Source organism: Lissotriton vulgaris, chromosome 1_1 (genome assembly GCF_964263255.1).
Source record: "Lissotriton vulgaris chromosome 1_1, aLisVul1.2, whole genome shotgun sequence".
In the NCBI taxonomy this organism is placed as follows: Eukaryota; Metazoa; Chordata; class Amphibia; order Caudata; family Salamandridae; genus Lissotriton; species Lissotriton vulgaris.
In genome coordinates, this window is record NC_141685.1 from 191,487,068 (window position 1) to 191,510,953 (window position 23,886).

The following is a 23,886-nucleotide window of genomic DNA, read 5'->3' on the forward strand; positions in this document are numbered from 1 at the left end:
AGGACACGCATCCCCTCTCCATATAAACAGCTTTTGGCCTCAGGAATGCGCTTCCCGGGGCCAATGGAGGCGTGGGAGTAGAGGGTCACACAGCACCCCCTCCCGCATATGAAATAAGCCTTGAGAGTAAGCTTCCCAGGGCATTAGGGATTTAAATCCGGCCTGGATGTAATTTTGTGTTTCTGATTTCCCGAGACTCTTGTTGAATTGAGGCATTTTTTGCCATTTCTTTTTTGTTTTTTTGTCATCCGTTCGGGTCCCTCTGGGTTTGCCCATGGGGCCTAGGAAGTAAGGGTAACCATACCCTGCCACCATATATCTTTATTTTTTTACAACTTCAGGTCAGGGGACTAAGGGGCATATTACCAAGGGCTTTATCTCTGTTTTTTTGGCTTAAAAATAAAAAAGGGGAAATAAAAATATTGCCCTATCAACAACAAGGTGCTAACATGCAAACTCGCATGTTAGCACCCTTTTTCACTACGCTTCCCTTTGCATCTCTAATGAGATGCAAAGTAGGCGTTCCAGAGCAAATTAATAGGAAAAATGTCACAAAGCGACATTTCTCCTATTATCAAGCTTCATGCTAACCTTGTTAGAGACAAAAAAAGCAGCGCTAACCACGGTTAACGCTGCTTTTTTACGTCTGCTAATTTTCAGACTTAGCCATGTAATCCAATGGGAGGTGGATTACATGGCTAAGTCCACCATGGGCTATCAACAAGAATATCGCTATCCTTGTAGTTTTATCGCTGCATTACCAGCGATAACCTCCCAAATGCCGCTATCGCTGGATTTTTTTTATCGCCTAGGCGGTTAGCGTTGTTAATAACGCGATAACCAGGTGATATTATCCAGCTATACCAGGCATTAAAAAAATGAACTCTAAGCGCCCTTAGCGTTAATTTTCCCTGTTCCTTGGTAATGTGCCTCTAAGTCCCCAAATCCTGTAATGGCTGCCAGCAAATTTTTTCTAATTTTGCTTGCAGCCAATCAGTGTGCTCGCTCTCGCTGGAGCCTGACACCTGCTGGAGCGAGGTGACCCAAGGGAAAGAAAGCTCCTTTGGTCAATTTGAACCCTCTATATTTAAATTGCTGCTTCAGCAAGAGTCTCTGAGGCTCTTGCAAGCCCAACCATCCAAATATCTATAATTTCTTGTCTATTAGTATCTCAAAATCTACTGAAGGTTTTTAAACCAAATCACATAAAGCACAGTCTATGGACTAAGGTCTAGTTTCCTGCCGAATTTGGTGTAATTTCATTTAGGAGGTTTTGCTATAGCCCGTTTTAAAGAAGTCTGTGATAAATGCATAGGAATTTTACGCTTTGGGTCCCCCCTTCTTCCTCGGGCTCTGCTTGATGACTCACCCTGAAGCTTGCCATTCACAAACTAGTCAAAAGTAGCACCTTTTTAGAACGCTTCTTGGAGATTTATCAAATGGCGCTAAAGTAATTAGCAACACAAAAATACTTTCCTATGGAAATACAATCCTAACTATAACTACCTATATATTATATATATATATATATATATATATATATATATATATATATATATATATATATATATATATGTATCTATCTATTGCTCTCTCTCTATATATGTATATTACATAAATACGGTCCAATAATCCTGTTGACAGGTTCTGGTGACATCATAAGCCCCTGGGCTGATTGGTTTGTAAATGTCATTAAAAACCCAGAACCTGCATTTCAAAGGCGAATGCTACATTTTCAAAGTCATACTAATAAAATCGTTATACTATTTCTAGTTGGACAGTTTGAATACCTGTGAAAAATATGAAAATGGGACAGTGATTTAACATGAAAAGACATTTATATAATTCTCATTGATATTTTTGTACTTCCGGTTAGAGAACACATCCCATCACATACAGAAACATGAGGAGCTTAACATGGATATATTTGTAGTTGAAGTATCAATTGAGGATTAGAGGCAGTGGACCAGATTCACAAAAGTAAACATAGACTAGAAATCTAAAGTTAGACTTCAGATCTAAGCTTATACTTCCGATCTAAACTGAGGCCTAATTCATAAAGGTAAACATAGACCTTGGTGTCAGTTCACAATTGTTTGCTATTCACAAAGGGATTTATGAGTAGTATTTTTAACGGTGCAGAGTCTCTGCACATAAAAAGACCTATCTTTTATATGCGGACACTCCCACTTGTAAAGATACTACTCATAAATCCCTTTGTGAATAACAAACAGGCAACTTACTCAAACTTACTCAAAAGTGTAACTTTACTTTTGTAAATCAAGCCCTTCGACTTCAGATCTAAACTTAGAAATCAGTCTAAAGTTAGTCAATGAGATGAGCAGTTTGCCTTCTCTGAACACACGTTTTCACAGAAGTTTAGAATATTAAAATGGTCTAGTGAATTTGGTGTCTGTAAGAATGATGAATCATTTTGGTTAAGCTGGTTGATCCTTCAATAGTCAGATCACATCAGGATTAGTTGGGGTAAGTTTCAGGTGGTGACGTGTTTACCCATTAGATACTCCCTATTGTTCCACTGAGGCCTACAGAGAATGATGAAGACTTTGGGGATGAAGATACAGCATAGTAATCCAGAGCTGGATGTCAGAATGGCAAAGATCTCGACGGCCACCATGTACCTGCCCTTGGTGCTCAGGTACGCTGGGATGAAGGAGACCCAGACACTGCAGAATACCAGCATGCTGAAGGTGATCAGCTTGGCTTCGTTGAAAGTATCTGGTAACTTCCTAGCCATGGAAGCAACAACAAAGCTCAAAAGAGCCAAAAATCCCATATATCCAACCACAGCATAAAATGCAAAGACAGAGCCCTCATTACACTGCAAGATCATCTTACCAGTTTCTGATCTGGTATCAATGTCTGGGAATGGAGCAGAAAGAATGAGCCAGACTGTACAGATCACCGCCTCTCCCAGTGAGCAGAGAAGCACCAGGCAGCTGGGTATTCGAGGGCCAACCCACTTTCTCAGCTTACTTTCCGGCTTTGTGCCGTAAAAAGCGATAATAACTGTAATGGTTTTTGCTAGTACAGAAGAGACAGCAGTTGTGAAAATTATCCCAAAGGCAGCTTGTTGAAAGAGGCAGGACACCTTTGAAGGACGTCCAATAAAGAGGAAGGAGCAGAGGAAGGACAGCAGGAGGGCGAGGAGGAGGGTGTAGCTGAGATTTTGGTTATTGGCTTTCACTAGTGGTGTGTTTCGGTACTTAATAAAGATTCCCAGCACTCCCACACTGACAACGGAGAAGAAACTTGCAATGCAGGATAGGACCAAACCCAAAGCATCCTCAAAGGACAGGAACTCTACAGTCCGAGGAAGGCAGGCATCTCTCTGCTCATTGGACCACTGGTCTTCAGAGCACTTTATACAGTTTTCCATATCTGCATGAAAAGAAAATAATATAAAGTCAGATGAGGATTGTGATGTGCAGCTGCTTATTGTCTCATTCAAATCTCCATATCCACTGACTATCATCTTGGTATGTGTGGTTGAACCATCAAGTCAGTTCAGGTTCTTACAAAGTTCCTCTTACTACATCTACCATATTAACTTTAAGTGTACCTTAAATGCAAATATGAATATTGTGATTGAGTACCTGATTCTAATCAATTATTAATTGTGCCCAACACTTTCACATTTTAAATTTGCCTGACCCAATTTTAGTTGAAACTAGGGGAGTACTAGTGTCCCCCTTTAGATGAGGCACCATCTCCACAATTCTGCCCTGTCTCTTACTTCTAGAGTGTGTGGAAGGCGCTGTGTCCCCAATGCTTAACTTGTAAAACCAATACGTGCCAGGGCCCTTGCCAGGAGGCCACTTCAGCTTGCACCACCCATTGGTCCAGACAGTGCTGCCAATGACAGCACAAACACTACTAACCATCACACTTCTACTAGTGCGACACTTCAGACTATTCCAGGCCCTCAAAGCCATGAGAATGGCTTGGGTGGAACGTATTAGTTATTTTTAAAGTATATTATACTAATAAACAACTGCTATTATACTCATCTCTACATAAAACAAAGAGTGCAACCATGTGACAGAATGTCATAAGGGCCGCTGTTAGCAACTAAGTGCCGGTGCCAAGCACCAGAAACCACTGGCTCAATTGAAGCACTGAGTGTCCCTCTTTATTGCCACCACCATCTGACCCGGTCCCTCTTTTGTTCCTCCCCTAAAGAAGGTAAAAGTTTAGAATTCTTCACCTAACTGAGCATGATGGTTCAGTGTAAAAGAGAATTCCAGGCTTTTACTGGCTGTTGGGAACATTCGCATGAGACCATCACAAGTGGTGGTTTACCTTTAGCTCTACTACTCAAGGGAGCCCCAGATTGTCCTAGCCAAGGAATTACTGCCAGACAGATTTGTGTGTCTGGGTGAGTTTGGTTGGCCCACTATCTAAAGGAGGTGACCTTCATCAGGCTCTCAGTTAGCCCTTGTGTTTGGCACATGTCAAAAGAAAACATGGGTGATATTCCGTTATCTAAATATTAACTTACTGAGACATTAATATTGAGAAAAACACTACACATCTAAAAATAAAGTCCATAAAAAAAATATTGATTTTATTGTAACATATGATTAAATTAATAAATCTCATTCATAATAAAGTGCACCATCAAAGGCTGATATGATTGTTCAGTGACTTAGAGGTTTACTTTTGATTAACACAAGTTGGAATCTTTGCAGGGTCAGATTTCTGTCCTTCCAATGTTTATAAATTGAGTGTCATTAAATGCATTTTGTAAAAACAACGTTATTGATTTCTAATACACTACAGCAGATCAAAAGACATCAACTTGTTGTCAAAAACACTATCAGATACCTGTAGCAAAATAGGTTGCACAACAGTCAGACAGAGCCAACATTATTGGCAAATATTCAGTGCTGTGTAAGAGTTAATAAATCAGATCTCCTCCGGAATCTCCTCCCCATTTGTTCCATATCTTGCTGTATTTAGCGGGGAAGCTCCTGGCTTTGTATATCGGCTTCTCCTACTGGGCATAGTGCCACAGAGCTATGGTAGGAGGTTCAGAAGATTCCCAGGATATTTTGTATCTCTTTTTGCCACCATGGTGGCCGTGCCTAGCAGGGCCCAGTTTTCCCTCGTACCACCGCACCCTCCAGCCCTCCCATTATCATCAACAGCAGGATGAGGCCCGCCACCCAACCCAATACGGTTGAGAGTTCTGCACCCATGGCCTCCCAGTAACTTTGTATGATGGGACATGACCAGACCATGTGATAAAAATCTGCATTAGCCTAGGAGCTGTGGAAGTACTTGAACATGTAAGTAGACCAGCCTTGCACAGAGCGTCTGGAGTAAGATATGCGCTAGGGAGATAGAATGTTTGTATTTATATAAGTTCAGAGGATATCATAATGAGTCTGGGAGCCATCATCGCATCTCTCCAGTCTTCTTCTACACAGGGGCCTAGCCTGCCTTCCCATCGGCTTTGAGATGAGTCAATGTAAAAGGGGAATTAATGATAAATGTACAGTAGATCTGGGAGACGCTGCCCTTCCCAAGTTCATCTATGAAGAGCTTTGCTATAAAGGACTGAATTACAAGAGGGAACTGCCTTGTGTGATGTGTGTATGTAGAGTGTGGCACAATTGTAGGTACTTATGGAATTGAATCGTGGACAGTTCATATGTGGGCTGGAGCACTTGGAAGGAATACTTATGTGTACTGGACCAAACATCTCCTAGTCGTGTAAGCCTACTTGCGTCCCAGCGTCTAAATCCCCCTAATTCAGCCACCTCTCCCAACCACATGCCCTGCCACAGCAGAGTGTGCTGGGTGAGTGTGGCACTCCTGCCCGTATGATGCAGTGCCACTCGCCATTCAAGAAACACCATTTGGGTCACCACAGATAGTGTAGTTTAGACCGGATCACCATAGAGCATCGCCATTAATCTGAGAAAGGTAATCGAGTTAGGTTTGACTCTATAGGCCGGGTCGGACCGTCCTCCAATGAGCCAACCATTTATCAATAGGAGCTGCAATGCCAGATAGCAAAGACATAAGTTGGCCATGCCAATACCACCTTCATATGGGGCACATTGACACTTGGTGTAGGCCAAGCGTGGTCTTGAATTTTGCCACAAAAGGTTTATGGCCAAGGAATCAATCTCTCAAAACCAGTGGCAGGGTACCATCTGTGGGAAGTTCTGAAAATAAAGTAGAGAAACCTTGGCAGCACTGTCATTTTATAGAGGGCTATTCTGCCCGTTACATTCAATGGGAGAGACTGCTTAAGACCCGCTTTGATTTTGCGGACAAAAGGAGTGATATTTAGTGACCATGTCAATACGCGGTGAAGCTGTTTATGGCAAAGGTAGATACCCAGGTGTTGGAACTGGGGTCACCAGTTCTCTTAGGGTAGCATGGCACGAGCGGGTAGGCATCCGAAAGCTTATGTGTAAAGCGACCATACAGCACACGCAACCACTGAGTCAGAAACATGGGCACGCAATTAGGGACACCACTCCAGTGAGCTTGTGTAAAAACTCAAATCAACTTTATTAAGATAGAGCAGGATCAGGGTATTAGAAATTCATCATAAAATTAGCTTCTTAGCTCTCTTTTCAGATACCTGTGTGTCAACACTTGGCATTAGACCTCCGTTGAATAAATATTAGATATTCCATAAATATTAAATATTGGATAAATACATTTTTAGCAAAACACAGGTCTGACCTATGCCTTGCCCCTGGTCAGCACCTGCATCAATTACATTAAGGAGACAATCAAACTGATAGGTCATCTTATTAGCCCTGTGGGCTTTTTACCCACCTCTCACCAAGCAAGGGTGAGTGTTTTACAATAGAAACATGTAACTAAATCACTGTGGGCTTCTAATAAATATAGCACTACGTGGAAGTAAACATTTCATTAGGAATAAACAACCTCGTGGGTAGGTAAAACCATTTTAGGAATCACTCCTAGTAGGAATGGGCATTACGCAGGTAAACAGTTGAAGGAAAACCTCTCCTTAGTTATGCATCAACCTTTCCAATCAATATGCATTTCACCATATTATGCATCAACACATTTCATTAGCGGCCAAGCATTTTCTTAGCAGTAACCTCTTTACCCTACAGATTAATTTATCATCTAAGATGGCATCAGCAGACCCCTAACTAGGGTAGAATAACCATCCTACTAGGTACGAACTAACATCTCACCACCCCCCTGACTAAACAGGCCATTAACACTCAGGCCGGAAGAACCATCCCCTAAGCGTAGGTAAAACATTTCCTTAGTCAGGAATAAACATTTCAGGGAATAGGAGTAACCCTTCCTCTGGAACAAAAATTGAGCTTTCGTTGACATTCAACAACTTCCCTATTTCATTAGGTATACTCTTATTTGCAGGTGAGAATCAACATTCCATAAAGCCCACTTCTGCAAGAATTTCATGGGATTCATTTAGGCATGTTTCATGTAGAGCTACACCTAATTACCTGTAGGCATTCTGGGGGTGTAACATTGAACAGGAGCCACTCTATTTCATTAAAGGTAGAACATTCAATGCTCTCTTATGCACATTTCATTAGTGTATTACGCACATTTCTTTTAAATACAAAGCATTTCATTAAGCTACAAATACACTATGCGAAAGGGCCTACCTTTCAATCATCCCAAACAAGCCATGCATAAGGCTTCAGTAATTGGCATTTAACAGTACCCCAGGCAGGGGTTAATTCTCACCAAATAATGCCCTCACGGTGTTTAGGGGTCCTGGCCCAGGTCAGGAGACTCTCCTGGGCTAATTAGGGCCAACATGGACCAGTCACCAGTTTTCCCCAGGGAGAGGCGAACTCGGGGCCTCCCGGGGCCTTCCGCCCTCCTCCCTGGGGGTTTGCTGACTCTTCGCCGTTAATCGGGGCCAACGGGGCCCAACAACAAACTTCCCCAGGGGAGGGGTGAACTCGAGGTCTCATGCGACCTTCCGCCCTCCTCCCCGGGGGTTACCTGCCTTCTTCGGCCCTTCCCGGGCCCTTGCGTAGGCTTCTGGTGGGTTTGAGGGCTCTGGCTTCTCTTGGAGCCCTGGCGGCGCTGTCCGGGAAAGCGGGGTAGGGGGGGGGCTCTCACTCCTCCGTGAGCCCCTCCGATATGCCCCGCGCTTCAATGGAACCGGTCCCGGCTCCTCAAGCCTCGGGACCGATCAGGGACACCGCAATCAACAGCGGAAGCAGGATGGCCCCGGCCTCTCTCTCGGCCTTACTCGGGCCTCAGAACGCACCACTGGAGGCGGGGCGCGGCCTCTGATGCGGCGCTCCCCCCTCGTCACGTGAGTAGGGTGGGCGGTGGCTTCAGGGCCTATGCGGCCTTCGGATGGGATGCGGCGGCCCTCTCCTGGCTCCGAGGGCCGCCGAGGACACTCCTCACTCTTCGGCTGGGCTGCGGCGGTGAGAGCGGCTCCAGGGTGAGCCGGGGAAAGACATCTTCTCCGCCCACTCCTCCGGACGTGGCACGGCCCACATCACATGGCGGCGGCCCTCTCCTCACACCGGGGGCCGCCGAGGGGGTCAGATGACAGCACAAAGGCTCCCGCGATGTAGCGGTAGGTCAAGCAGCGCTTTTGGTCCCAGCGCTGAGGGGAGCAAGTACAGCACTCGGGGGCACAGCGCGCAGAGGCTTCGGCGCTTGGCAATCACGGCGCTAGGAAGGCCACCTCAATTCTTAGCACCTGAGGGATGTAGCGCTCCTCAGGGCTCAGCCATTCTGGTAGTTCACAGCGCTGGGCAGTTTCAGCAATAGCGCTTAGGGCAGTGAGCTGGATACAGCGCTTCACAGCAGGTTCCACAGCAGGCATTCACCACAGCGCTGAGCAGGCACAAAAGTCTCCAGGACCACAGCGCTTCGCAAGGAGGCTAATAACAGCAGTGCAGGCACAGGTCACAGTGCTTTATAGGCACAGGCAGTCTTTAGCGCTTTGTAAGGGTTCTGGCTAGGAATGCAGCAGGACAGCAGTCCCAATAATAATTCAGTTCAGCGCCTGGCAGTGCAGGTAGTTTAGTCAGTGAGAGCTAAACACAGCTCAGGCAGAACATGTAGTTCAGTAGAACCAACAGGACATACCACACGTCCGTGGCAGACCAGACAGAGGAATCCCAGATGGCGTCAGGGGGCACAGGGAGCAACACCGCGCCAATACCTGGGTGGTTCTTCAAATGTCCTGTGGTGATTCAGTCTTCTCTTGGCGCTTTATGTTCCTTGCGCCTGGTTTCTTCTTAGCGCTTTATGTTTCTTGCGCCCTTGTAAGTTTCAGTTGGTTTCTTGTTTCCTTGAAGGGGGTTAAGTTGGTGGCTGGTGTTAGATCTCCTCAGCCAGTTCCCTTCAAGCAGACTGGGGGTTCCCCTTCCGCCGGGCCAGGTCAGAGGGGCAAATCCAGGATACCTCAACACTTGATAGGCAGCACCTAGGCCCTGTCTCTACCAGTGTCATAGGCCCCTGTCTAGGCCCCACTGCCTAAACTCCTGCATAGGTTCTCCCCCAGGTCTGCGCTCCCTCAGTCTCCTCAGAAAGGTTCCCTCCCTTTCCTTTTATAGTGCCAGTTGACAGTTGGTAATGGCAGTTGGTGTTACCTCACCTGTTCCAGAAGGTTCCAGGAGGTTCTAGGTGGTTCTACCATTCTACCTATGGGCAGGCTGGCAGGCTAAGATGGATACATTGCCTGAGGGTTCCAGCCAGCCCCTGGCTACTAGAATGCGCCAACGTAGACCACGCTGCAGCAGCAGAGGTCAGTGGCGGCCATGTTAGGGGTAGGAAGTACCTGTACTTTAACACTAGTTTTACACTACACAGGCCCTTCTCCACTACACAAGGCCTACACACTGTTGTTTCAATAGGGGCATTCTAAATTAACAGGGGATAAAAAGCGAAAAGTTTCTGGGGAAAGGGCCAAGTCTCACACCAGGCAAAAACAACACGGTAACCCTGAAAATCTACAAGATTGACTAACTAACGTAGAATGTACGACTTGCCCCCTTAAGATAGGGTGTTGGAGTTTTTGCTCACCAATTAGAAAACCGTTTATATAAAGAGGTTGGGTTTACCTTTTCAAACCTTTCCATTTCGGACGCTACTCCAGACGCCATTCACAACGCCCGTTGAGAGCTGCGAAAAAAGGTATGCGAACTACGCTAATACCCTTTAAACCTTCCGCCCTCCTTTTTTTCGTAAAAATATTAGACTTAGCCCTTCTTTATTCCCTTTTGGGATGTTTGATAACAAATGTGGGCGTAATGTTCCGGGAGTCCGTAAGACATCGCTACTTCGTAAAACTTTGTCTTAGAAAGCCGCTACATTGTAAAGCCGTTTTCTTTGGTTAAATCTCCTATTAGGTGCGCATATTAGAAAAAGACTAATGTCTATCCATGACAGTATAAAGGCAGAACAGTTTACTTAAACAATTCCATCAGGAAATAATTAGTAATATCCATGCACTATTTTTTGGCAGCTTCCGCTCACCGGGAACAAACATTAGCTAATTCAAGTGGAATGTCTGTGCCGCTGTGATCCAATTGAACAGCTACACGCAATTTGAAAACGCGTCCAGATATTTTTGCCTTGATTACCAGGTAAAAGATCACAGGGATATGTGTCAAAAACTAGAATATCGTAATGTAATACCACGTTACTAAATAATCGTTTTTACTATTGTCAGCGGAATCGGAAATCAATGAACATTACCGCCTGCTCTGCTCTGCGCCCACGTGATTGGTTTAACCGAAATTGTTCCAACCTTAACTGGATCATATCGTCCTTTGATTAGTTTATTTCTTTTAAAGGTAAGATCACTGAGTCCGAGGGTGGTTACGTTTGAATCGTTATTTACTTTTATGGATACCTACACACAATATCCCTCTATATATATCTTATCCAAGATTGTTTTTAACAAAATGGATGTCCGCCACTCATAAAGCTCCGTGTACCTGAAATCTAGATACACGGCGACAAAAAATTAAAGGTATTTTTCAAATTTGTTACTCTCGGTAGGAATAAAATGAAATGATGAATCAGTAACTCAATCACTACTACTACCCTCATAACAGGTGTCAAAACAGGAAACCTGCCCATATTTAAGAACAACGCGTTTGACCTTTTTACAGTCTGAAAAACGAATGATATGTGAAGCACTCTAAAGGTGAGAGTTAATATACACCCATGTTAAAGATCCTATAGGGATATGTTTCAATTAAGGAGCTCTATAGGAAATAGAAGCTTTTAAATCTAAGACTTCCCAGAAGACTTCCCCGATGTTTAGCATAATTCTACAAAAATGAGCAGATGTTTGCTGAATGTAATAGATGCAATCGAAGTTGAATCTTAGTATATAAATAGGTCTTTTTTATAAAAAGGTTTAGGTTAACTACAATTTCAGAATAAGATTCAAACTAAAAAATCCTTATATTGAATCTTAACTAATGGGTGTAGAGACATATAAATTACTCCTGTCTCCCCTCCCAATAACCCCCCCCCTTTTAATTCTAAAATGTATTAGGGTATTGGCACCAGGATTTACCTGTCTCTATTATCTTTGTTCGTGATACAATGTTAAGTATGGGTTTCCTTATTTCATATTCCTTATCTGATTTGTATTATCCTTAATATACTTTTCTACTGCACCTAATATGTTTCCTTTTGTATAAATTATTGTCAATATTGTTGTGGTTTGTTAATCTTTGTTAGATGTCCTTATTCAGCGGTATATCATACTGTTGTATTATTTATCTGGTAAGAAGCCATGTAGAATGATTATAATCTACTACAAATGTTTATGATTGAAACACAAGTATCATTATAACACAAGAATGAGTAACCTTATAGAATATATTCTTGAATTTTAGAATCATGCTGAAATTGTCCTGATGAAGACACAGTGTATGTGTCGAAACGCGTCAACAGACAACAGCCCCCTCAATAAGTTCTGGGAATCATCAATGTTTTGAGAAAACTCTTTTTCTTCCCGGACATCATATACTGTTATTATCGAATAATTGTTTCACTTTTATCTCATTTTAAACATAATTCTTTGTATGATTGAACATGTCCATATCAATTTGTATCATTATAATTACATTTTCTATGTTATCATAGTATGTGGTTGCTCTAATTTTTTCTTGTGTATGCTTTATTGTATAATATCACGCTTTTTTGCCAGATATTTATGTTGTTTTTGCCTGGGTATCTACCTTTGCTATAAACTGCTTTGCCCTGATCCAGGAAATTTATTCTATTCAGGGGGTCCCTGTTCAACTGCATAAAATACGCGGTGAAGCGCCACTTGGATTCTCATATACTCAGGTGGAGGAAACGTAAGCAGCGTATTCGGATAGTGATCTGCCATGATACGCAGCTCCGTGATGGTGAAAGCGGACTAAGATTGGTTTACTGTTAAATATCCAAACCACAAAGATCATGGGACATAAATAGTGAGTCAAAAATCTCAATCACAAAAATGTTGTTATCCTATACTTCTTAAGTAAATAACAAAAATATCTAAAAAAACATTGCTATATACTAATATTGAAAAAAAATACAGTTTTCTATTAACATAGTTAAACATAGTAAATATTAAATATATTATCATTAAACAGAAATATAATATAAATTAAATATATTTAAATAATTTAAAATTATATTAATACATTTTAACCTTATTTTTTTAATAAAACCTCATATAAATGTGCATGTTTATTTACATAATTGAAAACTATTATTAAATTAAGTAACACAAATTTATGTAATAATTAAATAAAAATGTAAACTTTATAAAAAATATGTATAGCCAATGTACATATAATATTGACATCCAAGAATGTTTGTATGGGTTGTTTTATATTTATATATTTATATTAACAACAAATTGTAAAAGGCGGTTAGATTGAAGGTAGCCTAGAACAATAATGCTTTTATGCTGTAACATGAGGGTAGTTAACTCAAAACAGACTCAATATGGTAGGATTTCATACAGGCAAATGATGCTGATTATCAGAATACCACCTTTTAAATTCTTGCATTTGTAATTTTTTTTACAATAACCGGAATTTAATTTAATGACATTCTTTAGCCAGGAATAATCAATGAAAGATACAACTATTGCCCTTGCATATCAAATGAAAATCTTTCACTTGCGTTTATTGTACATATAATATAGACGTCCAGGAATTTTTGTATGGGTTGTTTTATGTTTATATTAACAACAGATTGTATTAAGATGGTGAGTTTGAAGGTAGCCTGAAAGAACAATGTATTTCTGCTATAATATGAGGATAGTAAACCCAAAATAAAATGAATTTATTACGATTTTATACATGCAAATGCTGCTGATGATTAGGACACCACCTTTTAAATTCTTGTGCTTGTCATTTTATTTACAATAACCTGAATTTAATTTAAGGAGAGCGAGGTATTGGTGGTTCAGTGTGTAGTAAATTTTCTAAGAAATAATATTAGGATGTTGCTAAATTTCCCTTTATCAGCACTTTTTGCAGATTTTGTGCACTTAGTTGAGCACACTGCACTTTACGGAGGCTGGCAACATTAGACATGTGCAACTTTTAAGGTTTGAAGATTGAGATGTATTGCCTATTTGTTTTGTATATAACATGTAAATACAAGTAGATAATGATATAGTCGTTTAAAGGGAATTCCATGCATCTTGGAAGAATGTTAATTTCATACAAGAAGAAGTACATGGTTGCAATGTCAGCATTTATTATTGAAGTATGTTGTCTATTTTTACTATTGAGGAGCACACGTGATACAAGAGATTAAAATAATGTAAGTATCTGCAGTGCGATCATGTGATCAAGAACTTATGGTTACGGTCGAAATACGTCATGGACAAAGCATTTAGCTTGTATTTATGGAATAATTAAATAAAAGCACTTTGAAGGAGTCGGTGCCCACTTCGTTGGAGAAGTGTTTGGAATTAAGGATCCGAGTTTGAATATATATTACCTACTGGCGGTCGCCAGTCGGTAGTTATAGTTAGGACCTATTTTCCATAGGAAATTCGCAACATTCTATTTGGAATAACTTTGACACCGGTCGACGAACCTTCGCAAAATTTTGAAAACTGGTGGGGCGCTCGAGTCCGCTCCTATCCTGAAAGTCTCGGGGTGATTCGTCAAGTGGGGGCCGAGAAAAAGGTGGGGTCCCAAAACGTGTTTTCCCCATGCAATTTCCCATAGGTACATTTAATCGCAGCTACAGCCCGAACTGCTGAATGGAATTACACCAAATTTGGCAAAGAGGTAGTCCTTGGTTCACACTCGTGCCTTTTGGTTAAATGGTGTAAATCTGTTCAGTAGATTTTTAGATATTAACGGAAAAAAAATACATATATATCTGGGCGGAGTCTAACGACACATCTCATCGTGAGATCTGATTGGCTGTCAGCACTTCATCCAAGAAGTGTTGGCAGCCATCTTGGGACCAATATACATGATAACACCCCATTAAAACACATTGCAGTTAATAGCAGGTTTTAAGACTTTAATTACATTATAAATCATTTGTTGATGGTACCATACTCATTTTAGGAATTGTGGTGTGTTCTAAGGCGATTTTACCATGTGAAAAAGCCTTCTGCTGGGATATAATGAATCATGTTTGAGAGAAACCTATTTTCTCATGCTTTGCCCACAGAAGTTTGGAAGGTGATCTATAAGCTAAACTGAGGAGCATATTTTCAGTAAATTCACATTATCTTTCTCAGTCATGTGAGAATGAAGTCTGATATTCTCAGTAAAACATGTACATCCAACAAGGGGAAAACCTTTGAAATTCACGGAAAAAAAAACATAAGTTTCAGAGAAGTTATAGTTAGGAATTAGCATTTAAAAAACCTTTGAAATTCAGTAAAAAAAAATAGGTTTTATGAGTGTTATAGTTAGCTGGACATTCCTCTCGTACAAAACCATAGAAATTCCTCTGTTATAATTAGTTGTGCTAACTATTACTAGCGCGCCCGCAATGCACTGCTGATGATGCCACATATTACATCATTCCTGACATGGTCAGTTACATCACTGATGACATCTCTGATGACATCTTAAATGACATCACTGATGACATCATCCATGTGACAATCTGATGCACCTCATCACACATTAGTATAACCTTTGATCACTCACTGTAAAATACAGAGTACCATATTTGAAAGCATTGACACACATACCAGTTACTACATATGCACTCACTGATTTCTAAGTCTACACACACAACTGTCCATTCACCCACAGAATCACTTATACATGCAGTACCTGATCAATGGTAACACTATCAAATGTACTCCTACACCTATATAGACATTGACACATCAGCAGTCATCCTAGTCGGTTATGCAGTGATGCTACTCACTCATGAAAAGAATCAATCACATTTACATTTACTCACCTACACATTTATACCCACAACACCTAATTTATAAATACACATAGTAAATCATAGTTACTATGTTAAAAAACCACTATTACAATTATACACTCATTAATACAGTTACTCTCACAATCACTTACTCTTACGTATACTTATTTATATACACCAACTCTCACATACAATGCCTTTTATTTTCCTACTTTATCAGATATGTACCACTGACACATATATTCACTTACCAACACACAAATAAACGCACTCAGACACCCAAACAACTGTTTCCGTAATCACTCCTAAACCCATATGCCTAGACAATCAATCACTCACACATCTATGCATAGAGTTACAACTTCCCCCCAACCACAGATACACTCTGTCTCCCTTACAAATACTCAGCCAACTAATCAATAACTAATATAGACACTCATGTAGTTAGTGACCAATTGATGCAGCAGGTTATACAACAACACACATTTACATAGTTTGGTTACTAACCCATACATTTAGTGAGACACATTTAATTACTCACTTAAACCAATAGTCAGCCAACTAGTAAATCCTCCATCCAGACAGTTATATATCCACTGAATCTTCAATGCAGATTGGTATATATATAATAGATATTTAAATTTCAAACAAAAACACAGTCACTGGATGATATCATCAGTGATGTCATCAGTGATTTCACTGACCATGTCATGAATGATGTAATATGTGACATCATCAGCAGTGCATTGCGGACGCGCGAGATATAGTTAGCACAACTAACTATAAAGGAGGAATTTCTATGGTATTGTACGAGTGAAATGTCCAGCTAACTATAACACTCAAGGTCAAAGTCAAAGTCAAAGATGCTTTATTCGGTATGTAAAAATACAACCATATAGCAACAGACATAATAAACAAAACAACATACATATATATCAGGTTTTTGGAGCATGTTTCCGCTAAAATATGTACAAAATGTATGAAGGAAAAACGCAGAGTATTATAAAATCATTTCTGTGTACAATATAATATAGCAGCATTCGTCCGATATTAATATATGTGCAAATTAGCCTGATAAAGTGCAAAGTATCAATTCCATCCTTCCTAAAGTGCAATATGCATTTAGCAGCACAAAACCGTATACTTAAAAGGTCTAAGCTACGTCAAAGTAAAGTGCAAGCGCTATACCATTCTTTCAGTGCACAATATAAAATAGCAGCAATTATACAACGTTCATATGTGCAAATTAGCATGATAAAGTGCAAAATGTCAGTATCATCCTACCAAAGGCACAGAATGCATTTAGCAGCACAAATCCGAATACTTGAAAAAGAAAAAGCATCATTGAATGAATTCATATAATAATTGATTTTCTTACAGAAATACATTTAAAAATATAAGTGGCCACATGAAAACATACATCTGGGGTCTCTAAATTAAACATCGCTGTTTGTATACCACACGTGTTATATTTTAAAAAGATGGGTTTCAAATAAAATTTTCTAAAAAAGGTATAAAAGTTACAGGATAGCATAAAATGACAGATGTTCTGTTTGGATTTACCATCACAGGGACACAAACAGGTGGCGGGTTTCTTAACCACGGGAAAGGCCACTAAGTGATGCACAATTCCCAAACGGAGACGGGTCAATACAAAAGGATGGGAATTGATACTAACAACAGTAAGATAAGTTTGGAAGCCTTCATTAATGTTATATTCCAGGTAGAGATTGAACGTACTTTGTTTTACATATTTTCCCGTTCTAATCCCAGCTGTATATTTAAGGAGTGAAATTTTAAGCTCCCGCTTCGATGGTGTAAAACCTATTGCTAGATCTTTAAAAATGTTTAGACCATACAGTGTCTTATACCAATGTTGTATATGGATATAACTATAACACTCATGAAACCTATGGCTTTTTCAGTGAATATATATATATAAAGATAATTTGTTACCTTCGCTATATTGACGATACATTTATCTTGTGGCAGGGTGACAAATCGGAGGCCCTCATGTTTGTAGATGAAATAAAACAGAACCCTCTGAATCTCCACTTCACATCACATATTGATAAAAGTAGGGTGGAATTCCTAGATGTAAATGTCTATATAAAGGACTCACGTACTGAAACTAGATTAAATAGAAAGTCAACGGCTGGAAATGCCACTCTCCACTCCACTAGCCACCATCCTCAACATTTGATAGCCAGTATTCCTTATGGGGAGATTTTGAGGCTAAAACGTATATGCAGCACCGACAGTGACTTTGATTTTTGCCTAAAAAAAATGATTGCCAGATTAAAAGCACGTGGTTATTCAGACAGATTACTACAACAGGCTGTGGAAAAGGCTAAAATAAGAACACGAGAAAGCCTTTTTAAACCCATTGAAATGTGCAATATGGATTTAGGATTGCCCATTGACACAACACTGAAAATATCAATCCCAGGCTAATCACTGCATTTTGTAAAGAGGAGAAAAAGATTAGAGCCATAGTCAAGAAAAATTGGCCAATCTTGTTAACCGACAATGTCCTCAGTCTCAGGTTACCTAATAACCCCATCATTACATTTGGAAGAGGTAGAAATGTGGGTGGGGTGCTTGATAAAACTAGTCCTGAGTCAATTACTAATTCTATGTGGCTTAAACCAGAACCTGGCTTTCGAAAATGTAGTAGCTGTCGCGCATGCAAATTCGGGGTTAATATGACTCATTATCAGACGACCTTTAACACTCAGGAGGTAGCTATTTCTGGTAGCTACAACTGTAAAAGAAAATATGCCATATATGTCCTTGCATGCACTTGCGGTTTGAAATACATCGGCAGCACCAAACTGCATGTGCATGTAAGGATTTTGCAACACTTACGGGCTATTCTACACAGTGATCCCGCGTATTCTGTGTCACGTCATTTTAAGCACAGTCACAACAATGATGTGGCTTGCTTACAATACTACGTAATTGGTGCAATTCCAAATTTACGTAGAGGAGGCAACCGTGAAGGTCAGCTGCATTGACTAGAATCAAAAATGATATTAGAGTTCGACAGCAAATGGCCTAATGGACTTAATAACACTGAGGAAATGCACAACTTCTTATAGTCCTCTTCATGTATCTCCCCTTTATACAATCTGTTGTGACAAGATAAAATGACTTTCTCTCCCCATATGATTCATATGATTCTGTGTAGGAGAGATAGTGACTTCAGTGCCAATATTCTGATATATAGGTTCCCTAATATCAAGAATCTTTGTAAATTTATGGCACCTTTGTAAATAACTATGTTCTTACGTTTTTATGTAAAATTATATATATAAATAGGTATTGTTTTTTAGCACCTCCTTTTTTTACACTGGTTTTACCAATAGGAGTATTAAATATGTCTTTTAACAAATTGCTATTTATATGCTTTTAACAATTATATCCAGATTGATGGTTTATTCTTGTTAACAATATCAATAGATGAATTTATCCTTGTTGGTTTTGCACTTTCCTAGCTTATTTGTACATATTTTGCACAGTTTTGCACAGTGGAGTTGGTACCTCCATGTATTTTGCACAGTGTTTCGGTATACCTCTTGCATTGGCCATGGGCATGATTTGAGTAGAAAAATCTATTTGATAGTTGAATTCCTGTATTCAAACAGTAAAAAATCCAGTTAGATCAAGAATCTCCCAGAAATTAATAATGGTTCAGTATTTATACAGTTATAGGTTTTCTTTTTCATAGAATACTCATCTATGCATTTGTAAATAATTGAATTTTAATTATGTCTTTTATTAACACAGTGATAATGTGGCCTTGTTTCATAATGCAAATAATCAATGTATATTGCATCCCAAATATTTCTTTTATTTTCATGGCCATGTGACCTAATCACGTGGTGTTTGTAGGTGTGCACCAAGCAAACATTTAAAAAGGTACATTTTCGCTGTAACGGATGTGTGATCAAGGGCTGCCTAGCCCGAAACGTGACACTGCTGGAAACTTGGTAAAATAAACAAGAACTTGCCTCATTGGAGTGGTCCGTTCTCCTTCTTCGCCGGCGTGTGTGCTGGAAGTAGTTTGGAGTGTTGCTTTGGATATATATATTACCTACTGGCGGTCGCCAGTAGGTATATATAGTTAGGATTTTTTGTCTATGGGATTTCTGAAAATTCTATGTCTAATAACTTTGGCGTTTGTGGACGGAATCGGCTGAAATTTTCAGGAAAATGGCACATTCTGTTTCTGAGCAGCTCCTGGAAATTTGGGGGGGGTTCCGTCAAGGGGGGGCCGAGAAAAAAGGGGGGTCCCAAAACGCGTTTTTCCCATGTTAATTTCCATAGGGCGGTTGGACTCACTTTTAGCCCGAACGGCTGAATGGATTTCCACGAAACTTGGCAAAATTGTAGGGACTGTTAGCCCGATGTGCCTTTGCTAGGTCTCAATATATGTGCTTCAGTGGATTTTGAGAAATTAACGTTTAAATCAAGATATATATCTGTAACAGCGCTCCGGTCAGCGATCCGGTTAGCAAACTTTTCGTGTATCGGAACTTTGCGATGCGAAGCTGATTGGCCCTCCGGTGTCTGTCAACATTCTAAACAGTCCGGAGCGGCCGCCATCTTGTCTCTCGGTAGGATCGAGAGACAAGAGGAGGCCAAAACAAAGGGGGAAATTACCATAAGGGGGCATAGTAGATCCTCGTTGACCCCCTAGGTTTTATGTAGAGGTTTTAAAAGGGCCCAGGAGGGTCAAAAAAAAAACCAATTTTTTTTTTTGCGTGGTAAGCGCTAAGTTCGCGAACCGGAAAGCGTTCTGGGCAGCGTACTATAAGGATAAAAGAATGATAGACTTTTCTAATACTGTATGTTAATTATTTGTTGTTTTTGTTCGTTTTTTTTTAATTTATTTATTTATTTTGATTTAAAAAAAAAATTATTTATTATTTTCATAGTTCATTAAAACTTCCAGCATTACATCATCTGGAATCTCGTCAAATATGGATGTTTCTGTGTCTTGTAAGCTTTCAATAAATTGTTCATCAAAAGATTCATCCATAAAATCTTCATCTACATTTTCTTCAGTTAAAATGTCTTCTGTTGTAATGTCGAAGGAAACATTAGTTTTTTCGTTCTCCCCTTCCATTTTTTTTGCTGTAAATTGCATAAAAAAATAATTATATTAGAAGAGTTAGGGCACTGTTGGGTTTAAGTTCAGACATGTAGTTCTGTTTTTTTAACAGTGAAGTTAAAGTAAGTAAATTCATAATTATGGCAGAGAAGTGTAAGTCAATCAATAAATATAACAGAGGAGCTTATCTGTATCTATAACTATAGCAGGGGGACAGTAAATAATTATCAATAAACGTTTTTACAAATTAATTTAAAGTGCCACTTACAAATTATCAATTTACTTTACAGGGAGGTGAAAAGGCTCTTGAAATGTAGTTCAGGAAGTATTGTGTCCAAAACCCCGGCAGGACTCCAGCAAGCCTTGAACATATTTGATATGTTCTGCAAGGAACGGGGTCTCGAAGTCAATGTAAATAAAACTAAGCTGATGGTCTTTGGGCAAAAACGCCAAGCCCAACCCAGGGTATTTCTGAACAGTATTAGACTAGAGGTAGTAAATGTTTTTACATACCTAGGGGTGGAGATATCAAGTAAATTTGGTTGGTCAAGACATATCGAGAAGGCGGTTTTGAAACATCAGCAGATTTCAGGAGCGCTTCGAGTGGAACAAGCAAAATCTAAAACCAGGCCTATTAAACCTGTTCTCATGGTATACGACGCAAAAGCCTTGGGCGCAGCCCTTTACGGGGCTGAAGTCTGGGGCTTTGAGAGGTTCGATACGCTCCAAAGATCTGAGAACAGGTTTCTGAGAGGGATAACTAGTCTTCCCCAAAGTACCCCATTAATACCGCTTGGCCTGGATTTAGGAAGAAGATCGCTTAGTGATCGTGCCCGACTAAGGCCTATCCTCTACTGGAGACGGTTGTGGACGACCCCTGAAATTAGACACTATGCTGAGGGGTTTTCTGCCTTAGTTAAATCAGATGTCTTTCATAAAATTACATGGCTAAAAAAGCTTAGGGACACCCTTGCTGAGCTTGGTCTCTCCAAACTTTGGGAAAATCCCTCTGGGGAAGTGTTCCCCAGTAAAACAATTATAAAAGCTATATATTGGGATTATATTGACCAGAAGTCTTGGAGGAGTGTGACCTCAGAATCTATGGGGGGTAGGTTTATGGAATTTAAAACGAGGCCTGCACTAGAACAGTACTGGGACACTTTAACTGTTCCGATAGACAGGAAATTATTTTTCCAGCTAAGGGCAGGCTCCCTCCCCCTGAAGTCATTGACGTCTAATTGGGGAACTAATAGTAGTTCATGTTGCCCGATATGTGGCGCCCCCAATGAAAGTATAGCACATTTTCTATTCATGTGCGAGGGCTATGTAAACCCAAGGAAATTGTGGTTGGCACCTGTTTGCAGGAACCTTGGTGTCTCAAGCGGTGTTGAGGGGCTGAGAATTATTTGTTCCTCAACCGAACTGCCTATAGTTGTAGGAACGGCAAAATACCTGGGGTGGGCTTGGTCTATAAGGCGGAGGGCTCTATCTTCGAATATCTTCGAATAGGCCTTGAATCTCGTTTTCTTGCTTGGAGAGAATTATGAATTTTAGCTATAATATGTTGCTAAATGCCCGTAAGGAGTTTTGACTGTACAATTTTGTTTATGGTTAATAACGTGGTCGACTTTGCTTTTTAACTCGCATTTAGCTTCTGTATATTATGAGAAAGCTTATATTAACTTGTGGTGAATATTTTATGTGTTTATACTGTGTATTTTAAGCTGTAAATTAAGTGTTAATGTACGTTTAGAGCTTTTTAAAAGTGTAATTTTATATGTTTGTGCTTTTATGAGTGCATAACTCGAATAAAGCTTTTTCAATCAAAAAAGTTCAGGAAGTAGCAGTGAAAATGGCTGTGTTTCCTTCTCTTCCTTTATATATATTCAGGTATATAACCAATCAAATGTCAGGTAATAAAAATTGTAAATGAAAGTAAAGTTTTCATTGGTTGTCAATTCCAATATTTTAGATGTGTTTTGTGAAGTAATTTACCTCAGGGTATTTAGATAGGTCTACAGGCTAAATGGCTAAATGAAATTTCAATCAAATTTGTGAGAATGAAAGGGATTGTTATGTAGTATGAGGTAATCTATATTTGGTGAGAGTGTCTCTAGTCGTTTTTCTGTAAATTACTTTCCCACCTTTTTTTAGGACCGCTTTCTGTTAGCCCGGTTAGCGAACCCTAAGCGTCACGGGAGTCCACCATTTTGTGTTTCGGTCGCTTTAAGATACAAGATGGAGGGCAAATAATGTTCAGAATGGGTAGAAGGGGGCACGGTAGACTTATCTTGATCCCCTAGGTTTTCTGAGGGTGGCTGAGGAGGCTTATATGTGCGGAAAAAAAACATTTTTTTAAAAAATTCCGCGAGGTTAGCTTTCGGTTAGCGAACCGGGTAGCGCTTTGGGGAGCGTATTTTGTGGAAAATTAGTGAAAAAAGTTAGAAAAAAATAATAATTGTGAGTGATTAGATGAAGGGTAGCTCTGAGAAGAGCTTTTGGGTTTATGGTACATTTAGGTACTTATAAGTAGGTACCAATGCACAGTCTTAAATTCAGAATGAAAATTCTGTTGCCCTCATCTGAGAAGTGAACTCCATCTCCTCTGTAGATATCTTGCATGTAGTAACGCAAGTTATTGTTGTACAGGGAGCCCATTCCATGGTCTCTCATGAAAGCTGAAACAGATTTGTTTACATGCTTCCTCGACTTCTCAATTTGTGGACAAAATTGGTTGGACCACCTCCATTTCTGTCTTTGGCATATATTGGAATATACCAAGGCAGTTTGAGGAAAAAGTGCCATTAATTGCTCAAAGGTGTCCTTTAAAAGCATTTCCAGACCTACCCCTGTTAAAGTGCCCAAATCATTACCTCCACAGTGCACTATTAACAGGTCAGGTTTTGGCAAATGCATAAAGGTTTTCACCAATGGTATCAATTGGTGACATTTTAATCCTCTTTGGCCCAACCACTTAATTTCCACATCTTGTAAATTGAGGTTGTGTAAATTTCTGTTCTCAGCATACCTTTGAGCCCAGTGGATGTAACTATGTCCAACAATCCAGACGTTAAACATGGTGGGAGAAGGTTGTGCTGCAGTCAGATGAAGTGTGGTAATGAAAGGGCAGTTGAAACAGTAAGAGTTTGTAAAGAAAAAAAACTGTGGATTTCCAATGCTAATGATTCATTAGCAGTGATTGGTGTATTTCCATTTCTGAAAACAGAAAGTTAGGGTGCATGGATGTGTTCTTTGAAAGATGTAATTTGTATGGTCAAGGAAGAAACTTTTAATGAAAGATTGCACTGGATACGCAGGTGCACTGAGAGTTCAGAGTTCAATTGAAACATTGTTGTGTG

At 40.0% G+C, this 23,886-nt stretch overlaps 1 protein-coding gene across 2 annotated transcripts in view; it reads right to left on the reverse strand.

Moving 5' to 3' along the window:
• Positions 1–2,494: 2,494 nt before the first annotated feature.
• The window catches only part of LOC147738144 (vomeronasal type-2 receptor 26-like), a 233,193-nt gene continuing 211,801 nt past the window's right edge, over positions 2,495–23,886 (reverse strand). For both annotated transcript variants that reach the window (XM_086952161.1, XM_086952160.1), the window contains one exon: positions 2,495–3,402. In XM_086952161.1, the coding sequence (XP_086808287.1) occupies positions 2,495–3,402 (908 nt within the window). The remainder of the gene's footprint in view (positions 3,403–23,886) is intronic.